Source organism: Eumetopias jubatus, unplaced genomic scaffold, assembly GCF_037043125.1.
Source record: "Eumetopias jubatus isolate StellerSeaLion01/CBP00866 unplaced genomic scaffold, mEumJub1_p1.0 scaffold_4, whole genome shotgun sequence".
In the NCBI taxonomy this organism is placed as follows: Eukaryota; Metazoa; Chordata; class Mammalia; order Carnivora; family Otariidae; genus Eumetopias; species Eumetopias jubatus.
Genome location: NW_028274810.1, coordinates 73,870,805 through 73,895,114, shown reverse-complemented (window position 1 = coordinate 73,895,114; position 24,310 = coordinate 73,870,805). Strand labels below are relative to the sequence as shown.

The following is a 24,310-nucleotide window of genomic DNA, read 5'->3' as shown; positions in this document are numbered from 1 at the left end:
AAGGCAGAAACTGAGTCGTGAACCAGCAGATAGTAGACCCTTAATAAAGAACGAATGAAGGTGGAGGACTTCAGCTACATCAGGTGGCAGCCTCAATTATAAATCGTTTGTGAGATAAGGATAGTAATCCCTATTTCACATGGGTGTTGTACGGATAAAATGCAAGGAAAATGCCCAGCTTGCTCAAACGTGGACTGAAATTAAATCTGATTTGTGGCCAATATAGAAAGACGTGACTACTTATCGAGACAGTTCTTTGCCTGGTAAGATGGTTCAGAAGGCAGGTCCCCGTGGAGTACACCACCGCCCTCCGCCCTAAATATGCTGAGCAGGGGCGGTCTGACGGACTGCGTGGTCCCTCCAAGGTGACTGCTCTGCCAAAACGGACGCTCTTTGAATGCATACGTTTAAGTCTGTTCCAGAAACCCTCGCTGTGCTGAGTACACAGCCATCATAGAAAACACGGCTCAATCCGCAGTCTAAGGTCACAAGGACCACATTTAAAACAGGGAGAGGGAGGCCTTCCCTCCACATGAGGCTAAGGTGTCGGGTCCTCTTTCAAACCCCCGGGTCAGGCGTTTGGCGGCCCCCTTCCTTCGGCCAGGACCTAACCCTGAACGTGGGGCCCGCCTGCTCGCCCGCGTTGCAGCCTCGTGAAAGTCACGTTCACTCTGCCCGTCCTCTCGGGTACTCTATGGTTCTCGTGGTGCCTCTACTCTAATTCTAGTTCCGGTCTCTATGGCGGCGGCGGAGGCAGGAACGGTTGTAGGTCGGCCGAATTAGCCGCCTAAGAGCCAATGAGAGTGGAGGAGTGATAAAGTATTAGCCAATAGAGGCCAGGAATCGGGGTCAGGTGGTGAGATTGACAGCACCGCTGGCCAGCGAACGATGCTTGGGGCGGGTCGATCGCAGGGCTTATCCCGCCCGTCCCGCCATTCTCGCTAGTTCGATCGGTAGCGGGAGCGGAGAGCGGACCCCAGAGAGCCCTGAGCAGCCCCACCGCCGCCGCCGGCCTAGTTACCATCACACCCCGGGAGGAGCCGCAGCTGCCGCAGCCGGCCCCAGTCACCATCACCGCAACCATGAGCAGCGAGGCCGAGACCCAGCAGCCGCCCGCCGCCCCCCCCGCCGCCCCCGCCCTCAGCGCTGCCGACACCAAGCCCGGCACCACGGGCAGCGGCGCAGGGAGCGGCGGCCCGGGCGGCCTCACATCGGCGGCGCCTGCCGGCGGGGACAAGAAGGTCATCGGTGAGGGCCGGACGGGGACGGGGGTGGGGCCGTAGGGAAGCCTGGCGGCGGAACCGTTACCCGAAGCGGGGCGAGCCGGCGGGCGCGCGGCCGCCGGGGACCGACTCGGCGGCGCGCGGCCGCCCCTCCCCCAACTCCCCCCCACCACTCGCGCCCTCGCGGACGCCGGCCCGCCCCGGTCCGCGTGCCCGGCTAGCGCGCGCGCGCGCGCGCGCGCCGCCTCCCGCGCCCCTTGCGGACCCCGCGCGGTCGCGCGCCCCTCCCCCCCCGGGCGGCCGCGCGCCGCCGACCGCGTGTGCGGCGGGGTCCCTCCCCTCCCCGGCGGCCGCGTGCGCTCAGCCCCGCACGCTGTTGTTCCGTCCCCCAAGCCCGCTCCCTTCCGCGTGTACCCTGAGGGCGCGGCGGGCCGCGCCGCCTACGCAGGCCCAAGTGGGCCGGGCGCTTCCCGTTCCCTCACGTGCTCCCCGCCCAGCAGCCGCGCCCGCCCGCCGGCTCCGCGCCCCGGGCCTGCCTGCGGGCCTCCGCCGCCCCGAGCCCACCCACGTGTGCTGTGGGGCCCGCGCGCGGCCTCGGAGGAGAAAGGCTGTCAGGTGGTCGTGGGCCGCGGCGGAGCGCGCGCGGGGCCGGATACCCAAGCGTGGCGGGTTTAAGAAAGGACGTGTGGTAATCGTGGGTTTTTTGTGTTTCTGTGTTTTGTTTTGTTTTTTCTCCAGCAACGAAGGTTTTGGGAACAGTAAAATGGTTCAATGTAAGAAACGGATATGGTTTCATCAACAGGTGAGATGACCGCCACCGTAGTCTCCGTGCTGTCTTTTGCATGCTCTGCTCCGTGGGTAGGCTCTGCGGACTTGGAAGGGTGTAAGCATGTGTAGCTTGCTACTTCTTGGTAGTGAGATTTTGCTTTCCTTGAAGACTGAAGGGATTAGGAATTTAGACAATCTGTAGAGATGGTCTTTGTTTTGCAGCTAAATATTAATCTAAAACCAATTTGATAGGCATTTTAAGTATGGAGCAATTTAAAAGGCAAGTGCAGTGAGTGAGCCAACTCTTAACAGGGCAAACTGAGGAAACTGGGACCTAGTCTCATGCTCAGGCGCATTTTTATCCTTGTCACTCTTTTATACGTTATTGAAATTGGTAATGAAAAACGTGATGTGACGTACTGATAAGTGTATATATAGGTTATTTCTAACACGTTAACCTTTAGAGGTAACAAGATTTGGCAGTGCAAGATTTGTCATCTTGACTGTTAAGGTTAGAGCGCCTTTGTTTAACGTTTCAATGTATGCTGTCTTGAATGCTTTGGATAAATTTCCCATTAAGATTACAGTAGTTTTTATTCCTGTAGTAACATCTGGAAGAAATTGCCCTTTTCTCTTTCTCAGTTTTTATTCCTCATACTTTTTTGTCCCCATCTTTAGGATTAGTCCTTAGAATCGTTTGTAGCAATAGTAATGGTAACGTGCGGTGTTACACACTGTACTCTTCATGGTCTCCCTTGTGAGCCGGGCATCATTTTCAAGATGGCTGCCAAGCAAGGCTACTAGTGCAGTTGCATATGGGTGTAGAGCATGATGTGTGCTCATAGCATATTGGCCTTACAGGTAGGATAGTGTCATCTTGGTGTTTTCTTAAATTCTTACTTTAGAAGGCATTAAACAACCAGATGTTTTAAAAGAACACCTAAGAGTTAGAAATAATGCTGAATGCATGTGAAATGGACACTACTGCAAGAAACCAAGTGGGCAAGATCAAGCTTAAAGACATACATAATTGGCTGATGAAACCCTTTCATTACTCAACTGTAAAGTATTGTGGAAATGTTCAAAGCAGAAGAGATTGTAAGCATTTGATGGTCTGTTTTCCACGTTTTCAATTGTGGGGAAACATTGTTTCTTCCAAAATCTTTGGGAATTTTCCATCTACTCTTACACTGCTTTTGTGACATGCCAAGGTTACATTTTTCATCAGTTTTTTAATAATGGGTTACTAGTGATGAAGGAAGGGAATGCGTGGGTGCTTATATTTGACCACTTCTTAGTTGATCTTTGAATGTTAGCATTTCCCTCTGACTTTTCTTACTGTCCTAACCCTTAAACCAATAGTTTTCAAATTAAAGTAGGCTTATTATCCTGGAAGGTTGTTAAAAAATACAAGTTTCTGAGTTCTTCCCAGCCTGGATTCATTGGGTACGGGGTACATTTTTAACAAGAATTCCAGGTGATTATGTCTGGTGGGCCATACTTTGAAAAACACTGCCTTTAATCCTTTACCCAATGTAATGCTGGTGTATACATTAGAAGGGACTGTAATTTGCAGCTTTTCTGTGCTAAGATTGTAGTTTGTGTGTGCTTTAGATATTGTACCATGTGCCTTATGTTTTGCTGCATTTTGTTAAATGGACAGAGGTTACGATTTTTGAAGTGAATTGATAATCTAAAAGTAGTTTATGTACATATTCTAAATTATTTTACGAGATGCCATTCCTTGACTGTCTCTTTTCCAACTTGGAATCAACCCTATTGGTAGTCCTCCAGGGCAAGTTAAATGTAAATTGACTTGATGATCCTTTGGACTGTCCTAACCTCAACTATGTTGTCAAGTTAACTGGTTTAAATGTGCTTTGTGTTTCTAAACTGGTTATTTCGATGATTCTAAGATTTTCAAGTCACTGTAAAATGTGACTGCAATTAAGTCCAGGAGAGGTTTGCCTTGATTAAGGGAAAATGTGGGTCTTAAAAAACTATAGTCTGGTAGTTTGCAAGTTGGTTGGGTGTGTAGGCGCTTGGCTCTTGGTGGGGGCCTGGGGGGAAGCGCACACATGCTGCTTCTGTAGAAAGGAGAGGATGTAGTGTTTGAGATGATTGCTGTGACTATAATTATAACCTTGGAGTTCTGTGAATTATATTCTGGTTCTTAAGATTTTTGTAATGAAAATAGAAGATAATTTTTATGTAAACTTTGATTTTAAAGAAACATATTTTTGTTGTAAATATATTGATCAAATTACTTAAACCCGTGAAAGTAATGTAGCCTTATCAGAATTGTTTCTTAAAGGATTTTCTTCTGTTGGTTTTCTTGGGTAAAAGGTGCTAAGTAAAAGTGTAGAGCTTTTAGAGCCTCAAACATTTTGGCTACAGAATCTGAGAATTCTGAGAAATTCATGGTTAGTCCTTCAGTATGGTGTGTCTTGAAAACAGTAATTGGATTATGTGACTAGAGGGGTTTATTAACACCCCTCCCATTTCATTTTATTATGAAAAGCTTCACTCAAAACTGTTGGAAGATGTCATTAGAAGGATGCCACAGGGGTCAGTGGTTTCAGGGTTTGGTTCTCTGCTTTTTAAGTCTGGAAACCCGATTTTGTCTTTTGCTTCTTTCTGTTGAGGATTAATCCATGCTCGTCAAATATCGTGAAAAGTTGGCATGAATTAGTAACAGTTTTAACAGTTTTTCATCGGGACATGTGTCTTTCATAGTGATCACATAGGAATACTTCTCTGTTCTCCAGAGTACTTGAAAATGCTTAATCAATCATTGTAGAGTTTTGGGGTGGGCAAGGAATTTGGAGCAAAGAGAATCCAATAGGGCAGAGGACGTAGGCTGGTGACCTACTAACTGAATCTACCCCCAGATGTTTTGTTTGGTTAACACAGTGTCTTAGAATTGGAATGAATTGCTGCTGTTTCAAATTGGGGAGATAATCTCCAAAATGTTCAGATTACCATCTTTTAGGATCTGAATTTTAGCTTTGAGACCTAAAGTCCCATGTAAATAAAATCAGATGGCCACGAGTATTATTGCCACCTTTCAATGGGGCATACATTCTCTTTATTTACCACAGTCTGTCAGGTATGGTTTTCTCCTGTTGTTGACCTCCCTGCCTGCCTGCTCTTCCTGCCTGGCCTGTGCATTTGAGTTTATTACGCATGGTCCAAGAAGAGGTATAATAAACTAGGCCACGGAAGGGTTTAGTTATCTTCAGGAAAAATATTTAGTTGTGGCTGTCAGATTTAGTCTGTCTTTTGGGGATTCCCTGTGTATGTAACTGATGAAGATGACTTCCTTGACACAGTGGTGACACATAAAAAAGTAGCTAATGTTTCTCAAACGCTTACACCAGACATTATTGTAAATGCTTTACATGAACTAGGCCATTTAATCCTCAAAATCTTTGAGGTGTCAATACTATACTGAGGCACAGAGAAGTTGAGTAACTTGCCTCGGGAAGCATGGAAAGTGGCAGAGCTAAGGTTTGAACTCCCATTTTCTGCCTTGGAAGTTTGTTCACTAGCTGCTGTTACACTGTCCCTGAAAATAGGCCCTGGTCCTCTTCAATTTGGTTGGTGTCCACAGTTACAGATAATTTTTTAGGGTGGCTATTCTTAGCCATCAAAAGACTTTTCCTAAATGATACCTAGCGGTCACTGGAACTCCTGTGTGCTGAAAGTTCCCCAGATTTGAAAAACTTTGCTTTTTGCACTGCCTATTACGTGTAGTTAGGTAGTGCTGTAATAGAGTTTAGTGTGCAGATTGGCTTTACAAATTAAAAGGACTTGCTTCATATAGCTAATGCTGGGATGCAATTGAGGGATTAAAGGAGAGAGCCTTTGACCCTTATCTCGCTCTTGAATCTTTTAATTTTGTCTTCGTATGACCTGCAAGCTAAGAATGGATTTTCTTTTTAAGGGTTGTGTAAATAAGAGTATGTGACAGACATGGCCTAAAATATTTACTCTCTGGGTCTTAGTTTTAAAAATTTGTAGACCTGTCGGAGAGTGATTGCCAAGTCTTCCTGGACTATTAAAAAGAGACTGAACTTGATCACAAATGGTAAGGTTATCTCTAAATCATAAAAGGCATGGATGGTCTATAACATAATTGACTAAATGCTGTGGCACTAGGGAAGACTTGGTAGTGTGCTATTAAGGAAGGATGGGTGGGTGGAAGCATAAAAAAATGATACCTAAGTAGTTCCCAAGTCATGGTGTATCATTGGCAGTTTTGAAAAGCACCGTTATTGGTTGTTGGTAGGGGTTGTTTTTGTTTTGATTTCAGAACTGAGGCTCTTCAGACAATGACTTCCATACAAGGCACTTTAGGATTAATTTGCATGCTGGTTGTGTTAGCTACGGATCTTAAGTTGGCCAGAAGTCATCCTTGTTCACCAAGTCACTGATATGTAAAAGCTTTTCATCTTGAAATCTGGAGTAGAGAACTGGCTTACTTACCTTCTGTTTTCCAAGTATTGGGGCTTTTATTGCTGTTTTCCACCCTTCGGTCTTAGCCCTTTGGAAACCTCTACAGTCCAGCTCACTGAGGCAGAATGATAGAAAGTGATGTGGGAAATAGTGTGCCTGCTGGCCATAAGAAGTGTTTAATAGAAAACAAGTAAAAAGATGTAAGTAGCGTTTATTATGGCCATGTGCAGAACTTGGGAATTGGTGTCTGGAGGCTTTGGGTTATGGAGTATATATGGATGCTAAATCCTAGGGGTCTTTATGACTTAGAATTAATAATTTGCAGTTGGGCAATTTAAGCTGTTAAAAGGGCTTGGTGTGGTTCTGCAACAAGATAATAGGATAAGAGCATTTAGTTATGGGTAGGTGAGCTTATATGTTAGGTTTCACTTAAGGCAATGCTATGGTTTGGCAAAAAAAGGTTTCCTAAAATTTTAGGACATTTTGAGACACTTTAATCTGGATAAATTTAGTAGTATAGGAGTTTAGTGTTGGCTACACTTTTTTACCTTCATTGTACTACCTTAGGAACTTTGAAGAGACTTCTATTTGTAGATCCTAGCAGGATTTTTTTCTTTAGCATTTTCCAAACTTCAAATGGTAACTCGTTACTTTTTTTCTTCAGCCTTCCGCTATGATTCTTTTTTCCTTGAAGTCTATACTGTGTCCTCATTTGCTGAATAAGGACAATATTACTAGTTAGGTGAGAAAACCTGAGAGGTGGAGTTTTTATGAAAAATTTTTAGTATAAATAATGCACTTAACAAGTGGAGTAGAAGAATACAGCAGAAAGCGTACACCTGAGTGCAGGAAAACAGGAGGACTGTGGTGTGTGGAGTGACACTGTTGGAATATTGTGGGCCTGTGCTGTCCAGTACAGTAACCATTAGATTTGTATGGAAACATGGTTCTTGCATCTGAGAAACAGAATTTTTTTTTAACTTGAATTTTAAAACTGATACCCAATTTAGTGTTTGTTTTGAACCACTTTCTTATGAACAGCTTGCGTTTGTGAACCTACTTTTCAGAAGTGTAAAATATAGAGCAGATTATGAAGGCTTAGTATGAAAAAAGAAAATACTTCAGTTTTTTATATTGTTCATGTTTAAATGGTAAAACTAATTTTACCTGCTTTTACTTTTTTTATTGTGGCTACTAGAAAATAAACCTAGATATAGATTTCCCCATGCTATCCAAAAGTAGTGCATTCCTGTGAAACTTCTCATGAAAGTGAAGTGGTATCAAGTGAACTTTCAGATAACAGGGCAAACCTGTATCGAACTTGGGTTTTACTTCTTTTGGACAGCAGTACTAGGCACTGGGCTGCCAGTAAAATGTCTCAAGTGGCAGCAGTGTGGATGGGCTTGGGTTTAATTATAGTGTGGTCTTTAGGTAAGTGTTGTTTCATCCCCATTGTCCAAATAAGGCAGCTGGCCCCAGATGGGGTGGGCAGTAATGGGGATAGCCAGGATTAACCTCGGCTCCTGTGGTTCTAGGAGGGAACGCTGAACCACTGCTCTATACATGTACTGCCTGCTCTTTGCTCTTCCTCCTCTCTGATCAGTGGGACTTAACATACTACAATACGTGGAAAACAGTTTTTTGATTATTCAGCTGCTGCATTGGATCAGAGGTGGTGGCGTCTAGGTTGAAATATTTGAGGATAGGCCATGTCTTATTTTTATTACTGGTGCTTAGCACAGTCCCTAGCTAGCTAGCTGCTTTTTAAAGATTTATTTGTTTAGTTTTGGGGTGGGGGGAGGGGGACAGGGAGAAGGGAAAGAGAATCTTAAGCAGACTCCATGCTCAGCAGCAGAGCCCAACATGGGACTGGATCTCATGACCCTGAGATCACAACCTGAGCCAAAACCAGGAGTTGGACACATAACCGACTGAGCCACCCAGGCACCCCTAGCTAGCTAGCTTACTTAATTACTATACTAGTCTGCCCTGTCCATGATTCTCCACCCTCAGTAAAGTATGGTAAAGTTAGAAGTATATCTCTTGGTTCTCAGCATATACCACAAAAGGTAAGGTGCGGTACTAGGGATGTTTCTATTCTTCCTTACTACATTAGTAATAGCTGAAGGGTTTTTTGTTTTGTTTTGTGTTTTTAGTTTTTTTTTTTAAGATTTTATTTGATTGAGAGCAAGAGAGGGTACAGAAGGAGAGGGAGAAGCGGACTCCCTGCTGAGGAGAGAGCCCGACGCAGGGCTCCATCCCAGGACCCTGAGATCATGACCTAAGCTGAAGGCAGACACTTAACTGACTGAGCCACCCAGGTGCATCCTAGTAGCTAAAGGTTTAAAATACACTTCCTGATGATCCATTTTGATCAGCTTATTTTATTTTATTTTTTTTTCAGCTTATTTTATTAAGATTTTATTTATTTGAGAGAGCTCGAGCAGGGGGGAGGGGCAGAGGGAGAAGGAGAAGCAGATTCCCCACTGGGCAGAAAACCCCACATGGGATCAATCCCAGGACCCTGGGATAATGACCTGAGCTAAAGGCAGACACTTAAGTGACTGAGTCACCTAGGTACCCTGGTCAGCCTATTTTAATTGCTGTTTCTCCCTCTTCAGTAATATCTCTAGTAGCCATGAGCATTCATTTTTCTTCAGTATTCCTATAGATAAGGGTCAAGAAATTACTACTCAGCAGCTGTTTTTATATGGCTTGTGAGCCCAAAATGCTTTTTATTTTTACATGGGGGAAAGAGATACGTAGCAGAACCTTGGTCTCATTAAATCAAATAGCTGTGTAATGAAGGTGAGGATGTAGGGGTGCTTGCCCTTTGTTCTCCAAAAAATGGAGAGACCATATTGCTGTAAGCTGCCTCAAGAGCTAAAAATGTGAGGATTTCCAAACTGGTCCTTTTTGAGTTTTTAACATAGTAGAGATCAGGGCCTGTGGAATCAAATTATACCACTGAGCAGATGAACACATACTTCATTTTCCTAATGTGTAGAGAGGGTTATGATAGTGTTAACCTCAGGATTGTGTGAGGATTGAATGGTATGTATAGTTAAAGCATTTGGAACAGTATCTGGAACTTAAATCCTCAGTAAGGTAAGCTGTTGTATCCAATTTTGCAGATGAGACAGCTTTCCAAGGTTGCACAGCTGTTAATAGTGGAATGAAGACTAAAAATTGGGTTTCCTTTTAGCAGTACCTTGAATTTCTGCATAGTCACTTAAATTGTAACTAGATTGATTTAATGCATCCAGACTATAGTTGTTCTATCTAGGCTAAAACTGAATTTCTTTGAGTGGTCGTCAAGTTTTTTCTTAAAATCAAGATACGCTTTGGCCACGTTAATTCCCTAATAGGATGGTTGGTTGTCAACACTGTAAACGAGTGTTATTGTCTGGCACATCGTTAATGAACCTTTTATTGGTTTCTACATATCTTTGTATCCACAGAACATCTTAAGCTGTCTTTCAGGGGATTCATTGTGTGTATTGCCTACCTTGTACTGTTTTTAAGAAGATTGTTCTAGGGACGCTTGGGTGGCTCAGTCGGTTGGGCATCTGCCTTGGGCTCAGGTTGTGATCCCAGGGTCCTGGGATGGAGCCCCACATCGGGCTCCCTGCTGAGCAGGGAGCCTGCTTCTCCCTTTCCCCCTGCTTGTGTTCTCTCACTATCTCAAATAAAAATCTTAAAAAAAATTGTTCTAACTACTAAAGAGTAAATTTTCTAATTCCTTTTACGACCTTAAAGTAAAATTTATAGATAACTATGGTTGTGTTTCTTTTTATTGTAGTGTATAGTGTATACGTACATAGCTGTTTGCAACTATATTAGAAGACATGGATAGTGCTACCACAGAGACCAACTGATAAAAGAAATGTGTTGGCTACTCAGATACACAAGTGGCATTATCAATAAATGAAAATTTCTTGGGCGCCTGGGTGGCTCAGTTGGTTAAGCAACTGCCTTCGGCTCAGGTCATGATCCTCGAGTCCTGGGATAGAGTCCCACATCGGGCTCCCTGCTTAGCGGGGAGTCTGCTTCTCCCTCTGACCCTCACCCCTCTCATTCTCTCTCTCTGTCATTCTCTCTCAAAAATAAATAAAATTAAAAATTTAAAAAAATTTCTGTCCGTGGAAGTTGCATTTTTAGTAAATTTAATGGCATATTAAAACTGTAAAATACCACATTCAAAACTCAAGTTATAATAAATGTACTTACATGAAAGTCCACTAGGATACCAAATAATTCTTTACCTAGTCCTCCAGCAAGCCTGATATCCTTCACCCCAATTATGGCAAATAGTGCCCATCTTTGGAACAACTTTAAACGGCCTGTGGTGGTCAGCACTGCCCCTGTTGAGAGTTCCTGTTCTAGACTTTAACCACCTTTCCTCCTCTGCCAGATTTTGTTGTACTTCTTAGGGCCTCAGGGTTTGGAATTCAATCCCAGTGTTGGAGATGAGAATTTAATAGTGATGGCTGTGAACTTTGTGGGGTACCTGTGGACCTATTTGACAGATAGCCATTATGGCAACCATTAATTCCCTAGGTTTCCTAGTATTTAACTAACTTGTAAAGGTCAGTTTTTAATTAGTTGCCTTGAGTAGCTTTTGCAGTATTCTGGGTGTTTGTAGATTTTTCTTTTGAAGATTTAAAATTCTGTTCTCATAAAAGAAATGTTCTCATGTTAACGATAATCCAAGCTATGTGGATTCTTTGGCGCATTTGCTGCTCCACAGTTCAGTAAGGAGCCAGCAGTCAGTAAGGCAGTCAGTCTAGTTCATTGCAACCTTTGTTCCTTCTGTCATTAAACATTAGAACTCTTATTGAGCCCATTCTCTCTCTGACCTGCTGGACAAAATGAAGAGGGCAGAGGAGGTCGAAAAAGGTCTGGAAAATGGTTTCAACTCCTGTGGTTTTTGCTTATATGGTATCATCATCTTAACCCTAATGTCCTAGCTAAAATGCGCTCATTCTCCCATTCCATTTTTACCCTAAGAAAGAGAATCCTCAAATACATTCCCTTACACATAGCCCCTTTTAATTTAGGCTTCCATCAGTCCTGGTCTGGGCTTCTAGAGTAGTTATTAGAACTAACTGGGCTCCTCTTGTATTGAAATTTCCCTAATAGCCACCAAATTTTAATATCTGATGTTATGCCATATTTGCTCAAAAGCCTTTGGTACCTCCTCTGCCTACGTGGTGATCGTTGAGCCCCTATTCTTTATCCTCCCCCACCCACAACCATATTCCTCATGCTTCAACCAGTTTGGAGTCTGCTTGCATTGAATTTGCTAGTTCCTGCTTTACCCAGGTCTATGACCTCCTTTCTCTCTACCTCTGGAACATCTTTCTCATTTTCCAGTAAACTTCTTTAAGACTTAAGGCAAATGTTTCCTCCTTTAACACTACTTTTAAAGTTGTAAAACAGATATTTTCAACCATATTTCTTTCGTACAGTTTGACTAGATATTTAATGATTGCTATAAAATGGTTTCTGATACGAAGTGCAGGGGTGTGTGTGCTAGTAGGAAGCTGTCTCATCTTCACCTCCTTAATTCTCCAGTACAGTGCTTGTTGCCACATGGATGGAGTAAGAGTGGTGTATGCTGGAAAGTTGTTAATGTTTGGTAGGATCATAAGGAGTGATAGTTGCTAGTCACTTAAACCCTCTTAATAGCCTTAATGGCTTAGTAGGTCACAGACTTTTTAATCTTTCTGCAGGTAGTGAGGTTTACAACTGTTGGCAACTGCTTCCTCAAGAAAAACGAAACAAAAACTAGGTTTCCTCTTTATATTTCCTGGTGGCTGGTTGGTAGTCAGAAAGTCTTTAACAATAGGAAAAATAGGGGGGAAATGCACAAAGAACCACACTTATTACTCTTAACCTTGGCAACATGAAATGTATTCCATTTACTGACTTGTTCAACTTGGTTCTGTCTTGCAGGAATGACACCAAGGAAGATGTATTTGTACACCAGGTGAGTGCTCGTGTGAATGTTTACAGTCCTAGTTTTAAGGGTTATGAGAAGAAAGAAAGGGGTGGATGTTTTCTCAACTATTGTTCCTTGCAAAAAGGTTATTATATCCAACCAGCAAACAGTTTAGCTCCCACAGGAACAGTGGAAGCATGCTTAAATGTATACATTGAAACATTATAATGGCGGTTTACTTAATTAAAACAGGTGTTTCAAATGGGTATTTTGTTAATAGCTCTAGCTTTTTTAAATGAGGAAATGTGCTCAACTCATACCAAATTTTGAAACCCAATTTCAGAGGAAGAAAAAATCTCCATTAACCTAAACTTGAACTAATTTTGCTATAAATACACAGAAACTTTGGTGGGGTGTTTTTCAAGCACTGTCAGGTTTTACCTCTCTGGTAAGGACAAATCACAATAATCAGGGAAAATAGGACTCAGGTGCAAAACATATAAATTTGAAGTAAATGCTAGAACACCAGCAAAGTTAGCCTATGTCCTTCTGTTTATTCTAAAGCACCTTGAATGGGAATTATCTTTGAGAATTTTGGTTGGCTTGGAAAATTTATAAATCCTCACTAGTTTAGGATTGAGTGAAAAGGCAATGTGACAAAGTTGGTAATTACTCATTAAATAATTAGATCGGCTTCAGTGTTTTAAGAGGAAAAAACTAACATGGGACTAGGTGCCATATGCTGAACTTCACAGGTGCATTTAAGAAAAATATTTCGGAAAGTGAGCATTAAGCATTACTTTTATTAAAGCAAGCCACTACCGTGTAAACACTGATATTTCAAACTTAAGTATCTCATGGGCTCCCTTGGACTTCATTATCCTCACAGGTGTGCATTGGATAGGAAGAACACAGTTGTGTATGTGTAGTTGTGTGCACTGCAGTTTTTTCACCAAGACTTGTAATATCTTACCTTGAAAATCACTCTCAGAACTTTTTAACCACTCTTTTGTACTTTTTATCCAGACGTCAAAAGATACAGTTTTCACACTCACACTGTTATTCAGGCAGGTGTGAGCTTGGATGGCAGCATACTTTTCTTAGGAAGGTCTATCTGAGGTCGGTGCTTTGTCGCTTTCTGAGGTGTCCTATATATACAGCATTCAGTGGCAATCAAGGGAGCCAGATCAATTTCTAGTATGTCCAAAACATTATCAGAAAATCCCAGGGTAAAATATATAAGTATGGAAACATTTAAATTCTAAACATATGTACACCTGGCTGGCTCAGTAGGAAGAGTGTGAGACTCTTGATCTCGGGGTCATGGGTTTAAGCCCCATGTTGGGTTATATAGATTACTTTTTAAAAAAAAATGAACTTGAAAAAATTAATCCTAAATATAAATATAGGACTGCTCAATGTTATTTTTAAAACAAATGTTTTATAAAATTGCATGCCAACTCCTTTGTGTTCCTTACTTCTGCATGTTCAAAGGAATATGCACATTTAGGAACAAGACACAGCAAGGCAGGTCAGTCTTGTTATTTGTCAGCAGCACAAAAAGGTTTGGGGAGATTGGGGTGTTCTGAAGATGCTGACCAAAATATGTTTTGAGATTGTAATTATCCATACTTCTGCTATCCCCTATGACTGCAGGTAATTGAGAGTTGGCTATATATGGAAGGTATGAAAACTTTGTGACAGTTTAGATGACAGATGAGATCAATTATTTGGCTGAATGCATGTCACCCACTTGGTACTGACCCACAGGTGTCACCAATATGCTTTCCTCTTTATTTTGGAAGTGGTTCAACATTTAGTTGTTTCTTGGGACTTTGGATGCTCAGGTCTTAGTGTATCAAGGAGACTGCAGTTCTGGGCAACTTAGCTTAATTGGCTTCAGCTTTGTTGGTTGTCCTGCCTCCTATGGAATGGAAATGCATGAGTGATCCTGTAATGGATACTGCTGTGATGTAGTAGAATGAACATGGGATTTGGAGTCCCAAGACCTGGATTTAGAAAAGTCCATATTGTGCCACTTAAGCTGTGTGACCTTGGGCAAGTCACGTAACTTTTTAAAGCCTGTTTATTTGTAAAAAAGGAGTAATAATACCTCACATCATTGTCATAATGAGATTGATTCGGTAATGCATGAACTTTATTGTATTACACCCAAACGTGAGGTGTTATTCTTCCCCTTTTACTTAGTTGTAGCAGTCTAGAGAATAAGTAACAATGTGAGATTTATTGTATTCTGAGGAGGTAATAACCGACTATCCCATGTGGTCAGATAATGTAAAGAGTGGCGCATAGTCAATACATGTGAATTGCATTTCCACTGAAGTATTATCACAGACCAGTTGGAAGGGATTTTGGTTGACATTTGTAATTGAGTTTGATATGGTTAATACAGGGACAAAGTTGGTTTGGTCAACTTTGAAGCATGCAAAACTAAACTCGCCTGTCATCTAAACTGGCCCTGTGTGGGGCTAGCTTCTATTAAGTGCAGTCTTTGGGGGATAGATGGATATCCTCGTTTTGTTTAAAGCTACATATGATGCTTTTGCAAAAGGCATTTTTAAAAAATACATATTGTTGTATCTTGAGTGTTAAATTACTTGTTTTAGTTTGGAAAATGCTGGGGCCTTGTAAGATTAGAGCATTTTGGTTGAGGTTGGGGGTAGCATTGGTCCCTGTTTTCCTAAATTTATTGACGGTTTGGTCTTATTTAAAGCTAATTTTAAGTGTATATCCAAGCTAAAATAATATTGACTCTGGTACATTTTGAATGAAAAAGCACATTATTCTCCCCTGTTAATCTATTTTTGGAATGTGATATTACTAGACTGCCATAAAGAAGAATAACCCCAGGAAGTACCTTCGCAGTGTAGGAGATGGAGAGACTGTGGAGTTTGATGTTGTTGAAGGAGAAAAGGTGAGGATGCTTTTTGTGTAAAGGTTTGACTTCAGTATGGAAATATTTTGGAGATCTCATCCATTAGGATGGTGGCTCTAATGTGGATGGATGGGTCAGGTGACCACATGAACACAGGTGCATCAAGCCTAATGTGCTGGCTGCAGTTAGAGGGCAATCTCTTCAGAACAGTGAGGAACTGATATTTAATCATTTCTATGCACCCCTGGCCACTTAGACCCTTTTTTATTTGTTTTGTGTAAATTTTATTAAGTGTACTTAATTCTGTTGTCACTGTCAATATATGATGGCTTTTGTAGGGTGCGGAGGCAGCAAATGTGACAGGCCCTGGTGGAGTTCCAGTGCAAGGCAGTAAATATGCAGCAGATCGTAACCATTATAGACGCTATCCACGTCGCAGGGGTCCTCCACGCAATTACCAGCAGAATTACCAGAATAGTGAGAGTGGGGAAAAGAACGAGGGATCGGAAAGTGCTCCCGAAGGCCAGGCCCAACAGCGCCGGCCCTACCGCAGGCGACGGTTCCCACCTTACTACATGCGGAGACCCTATGGGCGTCGACCACAGTATTCCAACCCTCCTGTGCAGGGAGAAGTGATGGAAGTAAGTTTTCACCGAAAAGTAAAAGAATCAACAGCATGCGATAACTTTAAATGGGACTGCATTTTAAGCATTTTCTGGGTGTCTTCCCCTACATTGGAGCAATCAATCTAACAAGAAGCATTTTTGATTTCTGAAAGATTATAGTATAATTATAGTTACCAGATGATTGGTTTATTTATTTTTTTAACTCCTGTATGCAGACTTTGGATTTGTCTGATTGGGTTTTTACTGTTACCGATTCAGTCAGCTTGATTGTCTTTTCAGGGTGCTGACAACCAGGGTGCAGGAGAACAAGGTAGACCAGTGAGACAGAATATGTATCGGGGTTATAGACCACGATTCCGCAGGTATGGTTTGTATTAAATTTCTCAAGCATATGTTAGGACTCAGCAGCATCATGCTTCTCTTGTAGCCTTTTGGAGTCATTTTATTTGTTAACACTTAACATTTTCTTTTGTCAGATGCCAAAGAGGTGAATCCGAAGTCAGTTATCTTTGAGAATGTGTTCTTTGCTGTTACTGGTTAAAAACCGCTTGTATAGATGAGGTCTACTTTATATACAGTTGTGGGTTCTCCCCCCGCCCCCCCCCATGAGATTATGGAATTTCAGTTTTTCTGTCTTGAACAGGTAAGGGAATAGTTAAACCTGTGTTATATGTTAAACACCTGCTTCATTGGGTGGGAGAAAGGTAAAGGTAAGCATTGCCTTTAAAGCATTAGGAGTATGTGAATTGCACCTTAATCATAAATGAAGAATCTATAGTGTCACCTCTGAGATGGCATAATTTTCCATTTAATCACTTCTCAGTTTAGGTTTTTTTGGTCACCCTTAAGTTGTAGAATGAAATCACTCCAATAAAGTAGTAACTAGAGAAGAGTTACATGAGCCAGACATGTTTAGTATATAAACGTTTGGTATATTTGAGGCAATATATACCCAGTCTGTGCCACAGTGGATGGATATAATAGTGTTAACAGCTATTTCTTTTAGGAGTCTTTTTACTAAAGCATTGAGTCTCCAGATGTAATCCCTAAAACTAATGGGTTGTATACTTAAGGCAGTACAGTAATAATTCTTTTAACTGATGATCACTTATGTAACAGCTTTAAATGTACAGACCCAAATAAGTTTTAAGAAATTCCGTACTATAAAAGTATCCAAAATACAATATGGAAGTCTTCAAAATACATTGTGACTTTGTAAGAGAGGTTTCTGGACACACACACCCATGTTCAAAATACTTCAAGGAAGGTAGAGCAGTGAAGCTTTAGGAACTAGGAGCCCAGCTGAGATTGCAGTATATATCAGTATATATGCATTGAGAGTTTTGCAGTAGCCAGTGTCTATGATTTATTCTTTTCTCGTTTCCAGTGATGTGTGTTGTGTCCTGGGTTTTTATTTCATGAAAATGGCCTGGAGTTCAGCTCTGGTTCATTAAAATCTCCACGAGGAGATTGTGTTAGCCATGTGCTGGATGTTGGAGATCAGTGGGGTTTTCCCTGTTGAGTGGGGAAGATTGTTTTTTTTTTTAAGATTTTATTTATTTATTTGACAGAGACATAGCGAGAGAGGGAACACAAGCAGGGGGAGTGGGAGAGGGAGAAGCAGGCGATGCGGGGCTCGATCCCAGGACCCTGGGATCATGACCTGAGCCGAAGGCAGACGCTTAACGACTGAGTCACCCAGGCGCCCCGGGAAGATTATTTTTGATGCTGACAGATGAGCTTTGTTGATCCTGAACTGAACTATTGTTCAAACTAGTTTTAAACCTAGACAGAGATACCTTGTTGAAACATTGCAAGTAATATAACTCTCATTTTTTATAGTAATCAGTGTTTTTAAAATTGGTCTAAAATAGGCTCTCATGGCAGTCTATACATAACATCCATGGGTACCAACAGCAGAAAATTTGGTTTACCTTTGTGTTACACTATGAAGCTGCTTACATTTTTGGGCTAGGTTCATTGGTGTCTTTAAAAGCATGGGAGTTTTTGTTGTTGAGTGCTTCAGTTTTGTTGTTTGCCTTTTAAGTTAGACGTTAATAGTCTCATTTGAATGGATAGGCAAGTTGACAGTGCTAGATACAAAGTAAAAGGGAGGAGTGGTGTTAAAGTATTTTTGTTTGAGAAATTGGACATATTCATAGGCTGAAAAATGGCAGCAGAAGACAGTTGGTAGAAAGTGACTGCTTAGAATTAGAATTATCTTCAGATAGGATTTTGTCCATAAGTGAGTGGTGGACCATTTGCTAAGAACTCTGGGTGTGTTGTGTGTAAGAAGCCCGAGTATGTGGGCACTGGTGTGCTAGTGGAGTCAGAAGGAGGGGGAGAGGTGGTAAGAGAAGAGGTGAGAGGTGTGGGGAATTTGGGACAAAGATGTGAAATGATGTCTAGAAGAGAAAGGGGAGATAAAGTAATAGAATAATGGTTACTAGGTCCACCCAGCATGATTGTATTTTCCAGCCATTTTTGAGCAACAGGCTCAGATTGAGCAGGGTTGAATTTGTCCAGCATTTGTTGATCCAAATGAAGATTCTGGGGTTGGGATTGGTCATAATTAATGGTGGGCTTTATACTTGGGTAATAAGGGAGAAAAATATTAACGGAGAATGAGAGATAGAGTAAGTGATAAGGATCACTGGGTTATAAGCCCTAATGGAAATAAAGAATGGGAGAACAGGAAGGAATTAAACTAGGAGAATAGGAAAAGGAGTGTTTGGAGAGTGCAATGCTTAAAATGGGGAGAACCCAGATAGAAAACAACTGGATAGGAGGTAAAGAATTTAAATGCTCAGGTTATTTGGGGTTGTCTGGATAACTACAACAGGAGAAGGATAGTAAATGGAACGTAAGATTTGAAAAGCTCAGAGTTTTAAAAAGAAAGGGGAAAATTGACTTCGAAGCGACAATGATGGGGTGAAGCAGCTGCACTTGTCAGGGGAAAGCCAGAAGAGTTTTGCCAAAGACTGGCTATGAGGTCCCAAAACTAGGGAAAGGTTTCAGGAAAGGGGGAGGGGAATTAGTTGGAGCCCATGATGACCAATAGGTATAAAAGGCATGCTACTAATCTTGATGTTTCTGGGGTGCTGTGATGGAAGAAAGGCCAAGAAAACCTCTGCTTTCTGACATAGTCACCAGCAAAAGCAATTCTAATCTTCCCTTGATGATAGAAATCTTGATACTTTTCTTTGGTCCTGATATCTTTAATTTCCGGCTATTGAATATAATATTGCTAGAATGTAAATTTGAACTTTTTTCTAAGTGTACAACTCTGGATTTTAGTATTCACACAATTATGCAACCATTACCACTATCAGACGTTTGTTTTCACTCCTTCCCCCGCCCTGAGCCAGGAAAATACCCTTGTGTCCATTAACAGTTACTCATTTCCCTGTACCCCAGCTCCTGGCTACTGCCAGTCTGCCTTTTCATGGATAAATCAGGGTCCACTGCATGGATGTCCTGTTTTGTTTCTTCTTTAGTAAGCTAATGGGCACTTGGATTGTACATTTTTGTTATTGGTAATCATGAAAGGGATACTTTTCTTGGGTGTATAGACCTCTGAGTGGAATTGCTGGGTCACATAGTGACTCTTTAATATTTTGAGGAATTGCCGGGCTGTTCTCCAAAGCTGCTGTACTGTTGTTACCTTCCCACCAGCAACGTATGAGGGTTCCAATTTATCCACATCCTCACCAACACTGCTGGTTTTCTGATCTTTTGATTATGGCCATCTTGGTGTGGGTATGAAGTGGTCTGTTTTGAATTGCATTTCCTTAATGACCAATGGTTGCTGTATGTTTTGATTTATATAGAAAGAGCATCTTTTCTTTGTTTTTTGATATCCTGCCTTTTTAGCAAGTGCTCATCTATCTGTAGAGGATTAGTAGCACTTGTTCCCAAACCTGGTTACCATGGAGCCCATTTAAAATGACATCAAAGTGTCTGGTGGTGTGCCACTTCTAGTAGTTTCAGGATTAATTTTGTAATAGTTAACACTGTGAATAAAAGTTGGCTAGTTCATTAAAACCAGTTTTAAATGCCCATCTTCTAATTTACACTTCCAAATCCTTGCACAGTCATCCCATTCGCCTTGTGAAAAGGAACCAAGTTTTGGAAAACAGGCCAGATACAGCGTTTAGTTGACTGACCCAAGTGAGAGGAGAGCATAGCGTTGGTGGGTGGGTTAAAGAATGAAGGTTTTATTTATCGTTTCACCTTTGCACAATGTTCATTCCAGGGGTCCTCCTCGCCAAAGACAGCCTAGAGAGGATGGTAATGAGGAAGATAAGGAAAATCAAGGAGATGAGACCCAAGGTCAGCAGCCACCTCAACGTCGGTACCGCCGCAACTTCAATTACCGACGCAGACGCCCAGAAAACCCTAAACCACAAGATGGCAAAGAGACAAAAGCAGCCGATCCACCAGCTGAGAATTCGTCCGCTCCCGAGGCTGAGCAGGGCGGGGCTGAGTAAATGCCGGCTTACCATCTCTACCATCATCCGGGTGAGTAGGTGTAGGTGCCCTTCTGGCCTCTGAGCAGTCATGGGTGGTGAAAAATCCCAGTTCATCAGGTAAGATGAGCCATTGTTATTTAGGATGTCTTTCAGCCACAGTGCTCTTCAAATTACCTAGATACTCAGTTTGGGTCATGGCAAGTATCAGAGCCTTTTGTCAACTGTTCTGAATGAAGTCTGTGATTTCACCAGTAAGCTGAGGAAAGTCTTGCTATAACTTTACCCTAAGAAGAATGATGACTACACTGTGTTTATTTTCAAAAAGAGGTGGGATAGCTTACCAGAATTAATGTCCTGCGTGGTGATGAGCAGTATAGTCTCTTTGGGGGAAAGTGGCAGTTTTGACATTATATTAGTTCTAAAGGGATTCCTTTGCATTCAGTTTTTTACTTGATACTGAGAAGCATGTAATTGTCTCTGTTTGGCTTTGGAATTGTCATTTCCAGCCAGTGATACTTTTGGTTTCTTCCCCTCTATTATTTTCTGGGTGGCAAAAGGTCATCCAGAACCTCACAGTAGCCATTCTTGTCACAGAGCATTGCCCACCCCTGTTGGATCAGTGTCTTGGGATAAAGAAATAGATTTGTTAATACCTTCCCTACTTAGCTGATGTGATTTGGAGCAATTTGGTGTATACCAAGAACATTGAGGTCAATTGTGCAAGATAATCTTTTTTTATTTTAATTTTTAATTTTTTTTTCAGTTTAGTCATCCAACACGAAGAAATGAAGATGAAATTCCAGCAATAAGAAATGAACAAAAGATTGGAGCTGAAGACCTTAAGTGCTTGCTTTTTGCCCACTGACCAGATAAATAGAACTATCTGCATTATCTATGCAGCATGGGGTTTTTATTATTTTTACCTAAAGACGCCTCTTTTTGGTAATGACAAACGTGTTTTTTAAAAAAAAAAAAAAAACCTGGTTTTTCTCAATACACCTTTAAAGGTTTTTAAATTGTTTCATATCTGGTCAAGTTGAGATTTTTAAGAACCTCATTTTTAATTTGTAATAAAAAGTTTACAACTTGATTTTTTCAAAAAAATCAACAAACGGCAAGCACCCGTTAATAAAGGTCTTAAATAATTGTCTTTGTGTATATTTCTGTTTTAATTTTAGTTTGTAAGTCCTTAGGTAGCCATAGAACCCTTAGCTTAAACCTAGCTGCAAATAGATGGTACTCACTGGATTACTTCGAAATTTCCTTAAAATGTGTATTTATTTAAGTGACATACCTGTGGGCTCATACTAAACATCAGAAAACATTTACGATGATAATTTGGCCATTTTCCTTTTCATAAGTTGTTTTTACTGAGGGACAGCGGTAAAGGGGACCATGCACTAACTGGATTCTAATTGCTGCAAGCCACTTAACCTCTGTCCTTGTGGAAGAGTTACTTCAGCCTGCCACAGGGCCTTGTGCTCAGTAAACAGACTCACTCTAATAACAAATGTAATACATATAGGAAGACTTCTGCTAAAGAATATGGAGGTCAGTGAAAATAATTTTGTGGTCTCCACTCCCTTCTAACCTTAACCTGTTCTGGTTATTTTTTTTTTTTTTAAGATTTTATTTTTTGACAGCGAGAGAGGGAACACAAGGAGGGGGAGGGGGGGAAGCAGGCCTCCCGCTGAGCAGGGAGCCTGATGTGGGGCTGGGTCCCAGGACCCTGGGATCATGACCTGAGCCGGAGGCAGACGCTTAACGACTGAGCCACCCAGGTGCGCCTGTTCTGGTTATTCTTAGACGACGTCTTGCTAGGTGTTCATTTGGGATCATCCTGGTCAGTTTTTTGGGCCCAGGGTGAAAAAGTTGCTGGGGATTTAGAGTGCTACTTCCAGGAGTCTTGCAGTTCTGTGTAAATCCAGTTGGTGGTGCCCCTTTCCAGAACGTGCTCAGAATTCACAACCAAAATTGCATTGTGCTGGTATATTTTTTATAATTACATACCTAGGATATGTATGTATCATGGAAATAATATTGGTTAAATATCCAATACAGGTGTTCCTTACTTTGCAAAATTTTGCATTATACCATACCACTTTCCTTTTAGGAAAGACATTGCTTTTGCTAACCAAGAAATCTGACAAGAATTTTCACTTTTATGAAAATAGCATTTGGTGTTTGTTTTGCTGCCGTGAACTATATACAGAGGGCAATGCACTGAGCAGCAAGAGTGGGGCCACCATGCTTTTTTCCCTGAGAAGTAATGCTCATCAAAGTCACCATAGTTTGGAACTGTGTAAGCATCTATGCTCTTTTTAAACTCAAGTACAGTGTAGTATTGGTTTCAGAAGTAGAATTCAGTGATTCATCATGTAATACCCAGTGCTCATCCCAGCAAGTCCCCTCCTTAATGCCCATCACCCATTTAGCCCACCCCCCTCCAGCAACCCTCAGTTCTGTTTTTATCTTATTTTTCTTTACTGCTATTTTCATCTACTTTGTATCTTAAATTACACACATGCAGGACATCGTATTTGTCTTTCTCGCTTCGCTTAGTATAATACACTGTAGTGTATTAGTGTATTGCCATCCACGTTGCAAATGGCAAGGTTTCATTCTTTATGATGGCCAAGTAATATTCTGTTATATATACATTCCATTTTATATATATATATATATATATATATATATATATACATGCACCACATGTTCATGTGCACATTTGGGCTCTTTTCCATAATTTGGCTGTTGATACTGCTGGTATAAACATTGGGGTACATGTATCCCTTTGGCATTTTTTTATCCTTTGGATAAGTAAAAAATACATAACATTTCATGAATTTGTCATCCTTGGGCAGTGGCCACGCTGATTTCTCTTATTCCAATTTTAGTACATATGTTGTTGAAGCAAGCACTATATTGTACATCCCTTAGCAAAATATATCCCAAAGTACCAGAAAAGCCTAAGATTATTTTTTATTTCTGAGAACACAAGTTTTTCCATATAAGCTAATGGTAATTGCTGCTTCACTTTACACACATTATTCAGCTTACAGAGGGTTCCATAAGAATGCAGTACTTGGGCGCCTGGGTGGCTCAGTTGGTTAAGCGACTGCCTTCAGCTCGGGTCATGATCCTGGAGTCCCGGGATCGAGTCCCACATCGGGCTTCCTGCTCAGTGGGGAGTCTGCTTCTCCCTCTGACCCTCTTCCCTCTAGTGCTTTCTATCTCTCATTCTCTCTCTCAAATAAATAAAATCTTTAAAAAAAAAAAAAAGAATGCAGTACTTTTAGATAGCAGGAGAGACCTGTAATGTTAAAATGTGATTTTGAAAACCACAGCAAGGAAGAAGGTTATCTTGTACAGTCTTGATGCCAGTGTTGCAAACAAAACTACCTATATGCATTTTTCGTGTGTCTTGTGTTGCCCAGCACATTATGATTGCCTTCACCATGTGTGAAGATTAGATAGCCCGAGTCTCTAAGGCAACCCAGAGAAGCATTCTTTGTGCAGCCAGGGTGCAGGGTGAGAACCTGGCCTCACAGTCACATGGTGCAAGCATGAGACCTGGGAGAAGTCAACACTTCTATAGGGGGGAGTGGGTGCAGTGTTCAGCCAAAACAGCAGCAATGGTTTCCTCATCTACTAACTGCTTTAGTTTTTGACACTTAGCTTTGAGACCAGTACTCCAGCCTTAACAATTAAAATATCTCATCCCTTTATAAGAGTATGTGGCTGTAGCCCAGTAAGCACAGGAGAGTGATGATAAATTAGGTATCCTATATCGGGCGTGTGGTATGTTCTGTTTTATTCAAACTGAACAAGGCGAGGATGCTTGTCATGGTTTCTGTTAAAAACATAGTACTAAAGGCCTAGGCAGTGCAAGGAGGTTAAAATATGTAAAAATTGGAAAAGAA

General features: G+C 41.5%; 1 protein-coding gene and 1 pseudogene across 1 annotated transcript; one reads left to right on the top strand and one right to left on the bottom strand.

Annotated features, from left to right (window-relative positions):
• The first annotated feature begins 987 nt into the window (after window positions 1–987).
• YBX1 (Y-box binding protein 1) lies at window positions 988–21,533 on the top strand. The gene is made up of 8 exons (XM_028123310.2): window positions 988–1,248; window positions 1,962–2,025; window positions 12,408–12,441; window positions 15,239–15,328; window positions 15,628–15,930; window positions 16,195–16,277; window positions 20,171–20,436; window positions 21,151–21,533. The coding sequence occupies exons 1-7, from the start codon at window positions 1,083–1,085 to the stop codon at window positions 20,403–20,405; spliced, it is 975 nt and encodes a 324-aa protein (XP_027979111.1). The 5' UTR covers window positions 988–1,082; the 3' UTR covers window positions 20,406–20,436; window positions 21,151–21,533.
• A 1,677-nt stretch (window positions 21,534–23,210) lies between these two features.
• On the bottom strand, window positions 23,211–23,308 carry LOC114224327 (U6 spliceosomal RNA; annotated as a pseudogene).
• Between the last annotated feature and the right edge of the window lie 1,002 nt (window positions 23,309–24,310).

What these genes read in the sequence shown, in the direction of transcription:
- YBX1 (XM_028123310.2), top strand. Translation starts at nt 1,083, where the DNA reads ATGAGCAGCGAGGCCGAGACCCAGCAGCCGCCCGCCGCCCCCCCCGCC. An exon ending in TGCAGGGAGAAGTGATGGAA is followed by an intron (nt 15,931 to 16,194) that starts GTAAGTTTTCAC and finishes TTGTCTTTTCAG; the next exon opens with GGTGCTGACAACCAGGGTGC. An exon ending in TATAGACCACGATTCCGCAG is followed by an intron (nt 16,278 to 20,170) that starts GTATGGTTTGTA and finishes TGTTCATTCCAG; the next exon opens with GGGTCCTCCTCGCCAAAGAC.